The 10,312-nt window shown below is 31.3% G+C and overlaps 1 protein-coding gene across 1 annotated transcript; it reads right to left on the minus strand.

Moving 5' to 3' along the window:
* Positions 1-5,652: 5,652 nt before the first annotated feature.
* LOC127093796 (heavy metal-associated isoprenylated plant protein 30) lies at positions 5,653-6,791 on the minus strand. Its single transcript, XM_051032701.1, has 3 exons — positions 6,540-6,791; positions 6,331-6,406; positions 5,653-6,190 (listed from the first exon to the last, which is right to left on the minus strand). Exons 1-3 carry the CDS (start codon positions 6,678-6,680, stop codon positions 5,868-5,870), a joined length of 540 nt encoding a protein of 179 aa, XP_050888658.1. The 5' UTR covers positions 6,681-6,791; the 3' UTR covers positions 5,653-5,867.
* Positions 6,792-10,312: the final 3,521 nt, after the last annotated feature.

Raw genomic sequence — 10,312 nt, forward strand, 5'->3', positions numbered from 1 at the left:
AATGTTAGCGAAATTCGTTTTATCCCCCTGTAATTTTTTTCTGATCCCCTCCTTGAAATTTTAAAGATCAGTGTCTTTTTTCCCCTAAACGCAAAAGTTATCCCTGTAATATTTTTTTTTTGTTTATCCCACATATTCAGTGTTTAAATTGTACGCTTAGGGGGGGGGGGGGACAAAAAAAACGAAACTCGTCTACATTGCAAGGGGGTGTCGTATATTTAACCAAATTTATTAATTGATTAGAAATACTTCTTAATAATTACATACAAGCTTGAATATGTTTTCAAGAAGTTTTATGAAATTAAAGAGGGTTTGAAAAACTTTTTTTTTGTGTGTGTAATTTTCTTATTACTTCAAGACTTACTCTCGACATTTTATAATTTTAAACTTATCATACTAAGACGCTAAGTGAATGACCATGCGAGCTTTCACACTTTCTCTCTTTCAAACTTCAAGATCCTTTGCTTAATTCATCAACTTGATTAACAATTCAATTGAATTCTTGAATTGTCTGACTGATGAGGCTTGAAACATCTTCTTAATCAGGTGCCATCATCAGGAGACTTGTTTGTCAGTTAAAATAAACTCCCCCTGTTACAAAGAACTCTCAACATCCCAAATCCGTTTGACTTATGGAGTTGTCATCTTTAAAGTTGTTTCATTAATTTTCATCATCAAAACTAACTGACAGTTATACCTGCAAATACATAGATCCACATACATCTCATATTTTCCACTTAAGTGTTTCTCAATCTTTCGTCTAGTCAATGTATGAATTACATAAACTCAAGATATTTATAAGTGTTTACTAATCTCCTTATGTATCTCCAAAAACATTTCAATTATTAGAACAATGAATTTTGAAAATTACTCTCTTTGTCTCTCTCGAAAAACTTATTTTTTTTTCACTCTTACCAAAAAAAAATGATGAAAAAAGAATCTTGTTATAGGTTTCTGGAAAAATACACTATGTTTAACGCATGACACATTGCATTTCCTACAAGCAGATTGTGTTATGACGAATATTTTCCTAATATTTCTTGAGTCAATTCCACACCCCGCAACTAAATGAAGATTGGGTGAATGCCAAAACAACCAAATGCAAAATAGTCAAATACAAGATAATTAAATTGTTTCAAGTCTACAAAATTCCATTAAGGTTGTGATAGTGTTAGAATCAATCAAAACATACTAGAACTTGACCGTTTGATATTTTACTCGTGTTTCATGTTTATAACACCAGAAATTCTATTGCAATAGCCTAAATCCTCAAACACGTTTATAGATAAAAAGTTTCTCTTAAGTTCAAAAACATACCTCACATTGCGTTGAAGGAACTCACAATTATTAAACATCTCGAGTTTAACTATTCCAGTACCATAAACTTTGCAAGTCTTATGCTTACCAAGTCAAACCGTCACAACCTTCTTTTATCTCTAAAGTATCAAAGTATTCTTTCCTTAAACACATGTGATAAGAGCATCCTGCGTCCATGATCCAACTCTTATCTATCTCAAAACTTGTCACCTCTAATTCACTAACACTTTTATAATCATCACGATTAGTCATCATTTAACTATTTTATGTGGTTATTTTTACTTAAGTACTTTTAATAATTGTCGTATTTTTGTTTATTATTTAAATTGTTTTTAATTATAAATTGATATTTATGTTTATATTGAAGCATAGGAACATTTATACTTTAATCTTGCTATTTTGGAGTGGTTTGAATTATTTAGTAGAAGATAGGAATCCAAGACATTGATGACATTAAAAAGGAATTAAGCCAACCAACATATGTATGCCCAAGGTAACATGCATATGTTAATGAAAATATTAGGCCTACATACATATGCCTAAGGCAACATCTCAAACAATAGTTCAAATATGGGACCAACATACATAAGCTTTGACCAACGTCCACACGCTAGTGAAAATCTGAGGCCCACATATGTATGTCTTATGAAACACACATACTCTAGTTTAAACTCCATACTACCATAAATATACACATGTCAACCACACATACATCCACTTCCCGTTGCATCAAAATATGTACACTCAATGACATTATACACATGCCCAAACCCAACTTTTAAAATAAAATAATAATTTGTTACGAGAGTTTGGAACTTTTATGTTTAAAGACACTCTTGGGAGAAAAACCGCACATTAAAGGCATTGAGAAGTCGTGTTCAAAGATTTTTGATGTTGAAACTTATCAATTTCTTCTATTCACAAGTAGCTAAACTCTACCGTGTTAAGGATGAGTTCTTGACTAAAAAATTTCCTTTTTTTACTTTGAATTAAATTTGTTATTCAAAAACCTATTATCCATATATGACTTTTTTCATATATGCTGAATTCTTTTTCTAAACTGATCATCGCTAAATATTGTATGATTTTTTGTTAGAACAAATGTTCAAAGTTAAAACGCCTTGATATAAACATTTTAGTTCTTTATCACATAGGACTAAGGATAAACTCTTGCAACCAAATTATTCTTGTTAATTGAATAGTTTAGTTTTATTTATAGTTCACTATGAATCTTAAAGGTCTATTATAATATATTAAATCAGAAATGCAATTTATTTTATTCACAAATCATCATCTAACTTGCCACGTCAATTAAAATCTGATGTGAAACACTTCAAAATATAACCATTTAAATTTTCTAATATTCATTTCAGGATAATGTATAACGTTTCATTCATAAAATCTAAAAAAAACATCTATATTCCACATAAATAATTATTTTTAAGGAATGAATAATAATTCATATTTAACCGTTTTAAAACTATAATACAAAAAATCTTATGACAATGTTTAAAATAAAATGATGATGCAATATTTTTAAATTTAATTATAACTTTCAAATATACACACAAATGCTTCAAATTCTTTCTAAAACATAATTTTTAATTATATCTATAATTACATGTTACAAAATTAAATTCCAAATAAAAAATTAGACAATCACTTTTCAACTACAATATATAATCCTTTATATATATATATATATATATATATATATATATATATATATATATATATATATATATATATATATATATATATATTAATAAATTATATTTAATTAATGTTATAAAAAATTCAATTGAATTAAATGATTTGTATATATTGTTGAAAATAAATGACATAGTCAAATACATACAAAAACATATCACTATATTTGGTTTAGAAGTCATACTCAATTTCTTCTATAAATACTAAAACATATTAGAATATCGAAAATTTCATTTTAAATTTTAATGTCTACCATTGATTATTTATATGATGTTTAAATTGCTAAAATTTAAAATGTCTTCAATCCATAAAACGATAAAGAAACATTCTTAGTGAGTTTAAAAAATGACAAAATTTCAAGCATTTATTTTACATTTTCAATTTCAATTTTAAGGTTTGATCTTATATTTACGTGATTCTAATATATTTATTTTTCAGTTAAAATTGTATTATTTTTTTTATTTTCTTTATCCTATTGTCTTAATAACAAAAAAATATATACTAATTTTTTATTTATCAAAACTAATACTATCTAAATAACGCATCTAAGTCCGCACATCGTGCGAGTCTCAATCTAGTTAAATTTAAATTTAAAGATTTATTCACTAAATAATTATAAATAAATAATCTAAGAAATCGATAATTATACATATAAAAAATTATATTAGCAAAGTTGGCTTAGAGTATTTAGGAAAAATAAAGTCAATCACATCCTTTGAATTTCTTTTAATCATCACATTTTTTCTTAAATTTTTTAGAATTACTCTATATTTTAGAAAACTATCAATCTGACATTGAAATTTTTGTTCAATTGAGCCATGAAATAAAATTCGATAAAAATAAGTAGTTTTTGAGATTGACATTCGATACTTCAAAATATTTATAATTTTCAATGATTTAGTACACTTGCTAAATTTCATTCACATCCTTATCTAAGACAACAACGGACATAATTACCCTTGCTCCCCTCTTGGGAAAATCATTCTCAAAATGATAATTTTTTACAAGGATAACTTTTTAATTTTGAATTATAAAAACCCTTGAATTTAGACTTTGACATGAATTTTTTTCTCTTTTGATTTTTACTACTCTCATTCATTCCTCTTGAAACACTTAAACCTTCACCACTATCTTCAATCTTCAATTATTTTATCTTGGTTAATTCTTTGATTCTTATAATCGATTGGACCTCCTCCAAGGTGATACTGCATTTCTTATCATAAAGAATCACATCCTTGAAATGTTCAAAATATACGAGTAATGATCTCATTAAGGATAGAACCTTGTCTTCGTCATTAAGTTTCACCTTAATATTTTACAAGTCTCGAATGATCATGTTAAATTATATCAATTGCTCCATATATATATATATATATATATATATATATATATATATATATATATATTTGACTAAAAAAAATAATTGTGAACTTTATCATATAGATTTGTTCTCCATCATTTACAATAAGTAGAGTTCTTGTTTTAGACATAACCTATAAGGCAAAGACTTTATCATATACCGTTCAAACGTGACCCACGTATTCGTCACAATCTTCTCTCTTGCGACTTTCCTTAAGCTCGATTTGTTTACGAGTTAGGAGGGTAAGAGAAGGGAGGGCCACGAGGGAAGGAGATTTGAAGAAAATATATTGAAATCTTTATTATTATTGAAAGAAGGATTTTGTTTAGAGTATTATAATAAAATAGATTATAATTGAAGAATTTATATAAGTCTTATAAAACCATCTAAACTCTCCTACAATAAATTTTTTGATTTCCTCCAAACAAGGAGTTTTTGTATTATGAATAAAATAAACCCTTCAAAATCCTCTCCACCTAAATCTCTCAATTCTTTTCATTCCATTCTTTCCTTTTTTTTTAAATGATCATTTCCTTTTTCCTCCAAATGCTCAAACAAAACATTATGACTTTATCTATGAGGCACATGATAATGATACTCCTTACTTTATCCACTATCTCAATCTTCTATGTTTGTGTTAGACTTTTTGACATCAGCGTCTCATATTTCAATGCTTCAACACACTTTTATTGAATTAAGATTTTTTTGCATCTTCACTTTTCACAATCCAAAATTATTCTCTCTGAAAAACTTTTTGACATCCCCTTTAGAGTTTATGGTGCCAAATTGTAAACCTAACCCCTTTTATTCCACCTTGGATGTCATTTGCGTAATAAAGTACACCAAAAACTTTGTGTATGAGACAAAGAACAACAAAAATCAATTAAACGATCTTAAACAAAATTAATCTGGCAAATAATGTAAGCAGAACATGTACACACATAACTTATTTATCTAGTTCGATCAAACCGATCTACTCTAAAAAAAAATACCCGTTCCTAAAGGCAAAATAGTCGAATACTAGATAATCAAAAAATTTTAAGTCCACATAATTCTACTAATGTTATGTTAGTGTTAGAATTAATCAAATCATAGTATAATTTGAACATTTTAACATTTTCCTTGTATTTCATGTTTATAATGCCACTAACTAAAGTGACAAATGACAAAATCTAAGAAAAAAAGAGATGTGTGAATAGAAAAAAATGCTCCCAACAATATAAAGAATCACACACTACCTTAACAAATAGTCTAACAAAGCTAAGTTCTACCTCCATAATATTTTACTATAAAATTTTATATTCAAGTAATTATACAAACCAAGCTTCATAAAACATCTATATGACACCATATAAATATTTTCATGACTACCTTTAATTTACAACAAATTTACATATTATGATATAAAAGTTTTCACAACAAACTAGTAATATATACATACATACATAACAACATAGACAATTTATTAATTTATTTACATTTACATGAGAGAACAAGCATGGACATTATCATCATTAAACATGTTGCTAACTTGGTCATCACCACGTTGAGTGACATGAATGGTCCCATGTCTATCTGGAAGATTGTAACCATGTCTGTAGTAATTGTAACTTTCTTTAAACTCATTGGTTGTATCTTTGAAGTAATTACTAGCTGATGTGAAGTAAAGTGGTGGATTTGGGTAAGGCCAAAATTCAGCTCTTTTTCCGGCTCTTCTAATTGCCTTAAGAACTTTGTTCCTCTCAACATATCCAATAACGGTTACCCTTTCCATCTCTAAGTCGACTTTCACGGAATCTATGCCTGTTAGTTAAACATTATATATTAACGTTAATTATCAAGATGTTTTTATATAATCGAGATTAAATAAAAGTAATAACAATAGCTAGTAGCTCAGTTGGTTAGAGCGTAGGTCTCGTAGCTTTCTCGAGTTCAAAAATTACCTTTGAGCTTATAGACGGCGTTTTTAACAACTCTTTCGCAACCTGTACAACACATCCTTACTTTCAGCTCAACTGTCTGAAACAAATAAGATCAACAACTTTCAGTTACATTCAACATTTGAATATTTTCAAGTAATATTGGAAGAAAATATTGTTCTTCTAAAACCTCTCTCAGTAACTTGCTAAACAATCTTTGGAGAAAAACAAACCTGTAACGAAATGGGTCGACCCTTTGGCATGTTGAACTTCTTATTATGTTTGTGATTATTATGATGAGTTGGATGTGCAAACAAACCGCTTATAAAGGATGCAACTTCATAGCCAAAAGTTCTATATAATAAGGAAGCCATAGTTTAGTTGAAGTAAAGAACGAAGAAAGGAAGAACAAACTAAGGAAGAAACCAAACATAGAATATATTCTCTTTTTCCATTTGCATCTCTTGAATGATAATAATAATTTTCAAATCAATCTCTAGGGTTATATATACTATTAATTGTCGCATATGGCTATTTAAATTATATAGTATAGAAATTAAATTATTAAAGAGAATCATATTCTTTGAATACATAAATGGATAGATATTTATTTATATGAAACATTTCTGTCAACTAAACCAAGTGATGTTACAACCTATCAGACAGGAATGGTATCTTGAAACGATTGAGGAAATGGGAATAACAAGTCTTGTGGGATATGGATGAGCTTCAGAAAAGGAAAGCTTGGTTTGGATGCTAAATATATTCTGATAATCTTCTTTTTATATACTATTGATGAAAGTTATTAGACAAATGAGCCCAAATTGTCTCAGCAAATTAAATTCTATTCCCATGCAGATATTGTATTTTGCAGTTGTTTGTCTTTCAACGCCATCCACCCACTGTTTTTCTCCCATATGTAAAAGGAACTAGAAATGAAAGATTCTTTTTGTCCCCAAAAGAGAATCTTTTTGGAAGTATGCACCTATAAACTGTTCACCAAAGTTAAGATAATTAAATTTTAGATTGATATATGAAAATTAGGTCTTACTCATTGTTGTAAAATCAGACAGATGAAGTCCACATTGGGCCGTGTGAGAGAGTTTTGTTGTTAAAATCTTTATAGAACGGAAAAATTCATGTTGACTAGATCAAGAAGAGCAAATTGCAAGAGCAATAAAAAAGGTTAAGAGAAAAATATGAAGAAAAAAAAGCATGGAAAATATGCCATTAAACATCAATGAGTGGGGTGATTGCACAAAACAAAGTTGATTGTCTGAATTCATTAAAATAAGTATGTTGATGTCTACTTCAACATTTGATAGAACAACTATATTTTGTTTCTCACTCCTCCTAACAATTAGGTTCTCATACAAGAAGAAGGAAATAGATTTTCTACCACTCGCCTAACTAGCATAATTAGATTTAAGGTAAGTTTTTATAGTTAGACGATGTACTCGCTAAAAGTACAAATGTTTGACAACACCTAGTGCGTAAGGATTGTCAGAGACTGTAAAGTTGTTGGGGGTATTGAGAGCTAGCTCATGCGGGGTGAGAAGCTGTTGGATTGGTGTGTTTCTATGTTTTAGTTAAGTTAGCCCCCTTAGTATTGTGGCAGTATTGCATATATAGTCCCAAGGGTCTGATTCGAGTGAACCAAGTCTCCCTGGGATATAACAATTTCTCCAGAAATGGGTGGTTGATTTCATGAAATTCATGAAGTAAAGTTAAGTCTCACGATTTCCCATACAACGATTGTTGGCATGATATTCACTCAACGCACAATTGTGCATTATGAGCAGAGGAATAGGTGACACATCTAGACAATAGGCAGTTGGAACAAACAAAGGGCGTTCGAACTAAATAAAGGGTGACTCGAGAAGGAATAAGTGAATGCCTCTCGCCCCACCCAAGATCTCTCTCAATTATACCACTACGCAGTCCCTCAAGCACGAGGGCTCGTAGAGGCAAAAGTGTTTTTCGCTCTGAATTCTCAGGCGAGACTTTAGTTGAGTTCCCTCAGAAAATACTTTAGCTGAGTCCCTCAGGCGAGACTTTAGTTGAGTCCCTCATGAGAGACCTTAACTGAGTATCTCAAGCGAGACACCATTTGAGACCCTCAAACGAGACTTTAGTTGAGTTCATCATATGAGACCTTAGTTGAGTCCCACATGTGAGACTTCAATTGAGTCCCTCAGACAAGACTTTACTTGAGTTCCTCAGTCGTGACTTTAGTTGATTCCCTCTAACGAGACTTCAGTTAAGTCCTTTAGGAGAGATTTTAGTTGAGTTCCTCGGACAAGACTTTAGTCGAGTCCCTTAGGTGAGATATCAATTGAGTCCCTCAGACAAGAATTTAGTTGAGTTCCTCACGCAAGACTTTAGTTGAGTCCCTCAGATGAGAGCACAGTTGAGTCCCTCAGACAAGAATTTAGTTGAGTCCCACGGGTGAGAATTTAGTTTAGTCCCCCCGGGCGAGACTTTAGTTGAGTCCCTTAGACGCGACTTTAGTTGAGTATCTTAGACGAGACTTTAGTTGAGTCCCTCGAGTGAGAACTTAGTTGAGTCCCACAAGTCATACTTTAGTTGATTCCCTCAAAAGGTGATTGCCTCGAGCATGGCTAAAGGCGCATTTGATTCTTTGTATTCTGTATGTTATTATTTTTCTCGCCATTTGCATGACAGTTTGTAACCATGCTTTATATGAGATGATGTTCACACCTTTAGAGGTTTGTTTATGATATCTTTATTTTCACGGCCTTTCCATTATTCAGGGATTAGGCGAGGTCGCCTGCCAAGGTAGAAAACATCTCCTTGTTTGGTGCTAATTTAATAGTCTATCGAGGAAACAAAGGTTTCTAAGAGGAGATCCAATAATGCAATTACCTCGTAGGGCAGAAGTGATCTTCTTATGGAAGTCCATCAATATGATTACTTCGTAGGGTGGCAAGGATCTTTCTGCGGGAGTCCAGTTGTATAATTACCCCGTAGGACGACAAAGATCTTACTACGGAAGTCCAACATTATAATTACCCAGTGGGGTGGCCATGAGATTCTTGTGGAAGTCCAACAATATAATTACCTTGTAGGGCATACACAATCTTTATGTGGAAGTCCTACAGTATAATTATCTCGTAGGGTGGCAAGGATCTTCCTATGGAAGTCCAACCGTATAATTACCTTATAGGGCAACAAGGATCTTCCTATGAAAGTCCAATAGTATAATTACCCCGTAGGATTGTAAGGATCTTCCTATGGAAGTACAACAATATAATTACCTCATAGAATGTCAATGATCTTTCTATGGAAGTCCAATAGTATGATTAACCCATGGGGAGCCAACAATATTCTTGTTGAAGTCCAACAATATAATCATAACAGCCAAAACCATAACAACTTGTTGCAAGTAACATTATCTTTTACAAGGTTATATAAAAGGCGATTCACCCTCTTAATACTCAACTAAAATAATATCTTAGATTGAATGAGTTGTATGCTATAGGGATAAGTCGTCCATCTAACTCTTCTAGCTTGTTGGTTCCATTGAGAAAATTTTGAAATATGTGATACGGCTCATCCCTATTAGGTTGTAATTTTATCTGCTGGGAGGGCACTACGACCCTTTGTAGTGCTAGATCTCCTTCCAACATATCTCTTCTAATTACCTTGGAGTTGTATCTCTTGGATGCTCTCTATTTAGAGGAAAACTCTCGAATGTGGGTGATATCCATCGCTTCGTCCACTAAGTTAGTGTTGCATCTTAGCCATGTATCATTTTCCTCTTCATTAAAGTGAGAGCATCGCGATGGCAACATGTCGAATTTGAATGGTAGCATGTCTTCCTCCCCATATACTAGTGTAAAATATGGTTTCTCCAGTGGTGGAGTTAGGGTAGCATGATACGACCACAGTACTTCGTGCAACGGCTTAACCCACAAACCTTTAGCCTTATCCAACTTCTTATTTATTCCTTTCGGCATTACCTTATTAGCATACTCTACCTGTC

This window comes from Lathyrus oleraceus, chromosome 6 (assembly GCF_024323335.1).
Source record: "Lathyrus oleraceus cultivar Zhongwan6 chromosome 6, CAAS_Psat_ZW6_1.0, whole genome shotgun sequence".
In the NCBI taxonomy this organism is placed as follows: Eukaryota; Viridiplantae; Streptophyta; class Magnoliopsida; order Fabales; family Fabaceae; genus Lathyrus; species Lathyrus oleraceus.

What these genes read in the sequence shown, in the direction of transcription:
- LOC127093796 (XM_051032701.1), bottom strand. Translation starts at nt 6,680, where the DNA reads ATGGCTTCCTTATTATATAGAACTTTTGGCTATGAAGTTGCATCCTTT. An exon ending in GTCGACCCATTTCGTTACAG is followed by an intron (nt 6,407 to 6,539) that starts GTTTGTTTTTCT and finishes TATTTGTTTCAG; the next exon opens with ACAGTTGAGCTGAAAGTAAG. An exon ending in CGCCGTCTATAAGCTCAAAG is followed by an intron (nt 6,191 to 6,330) that starts GTAATTTTTGAA and finishes TTTAACTAACAG; the next exon opens with GCATAGATTCCGTGAAAGTC.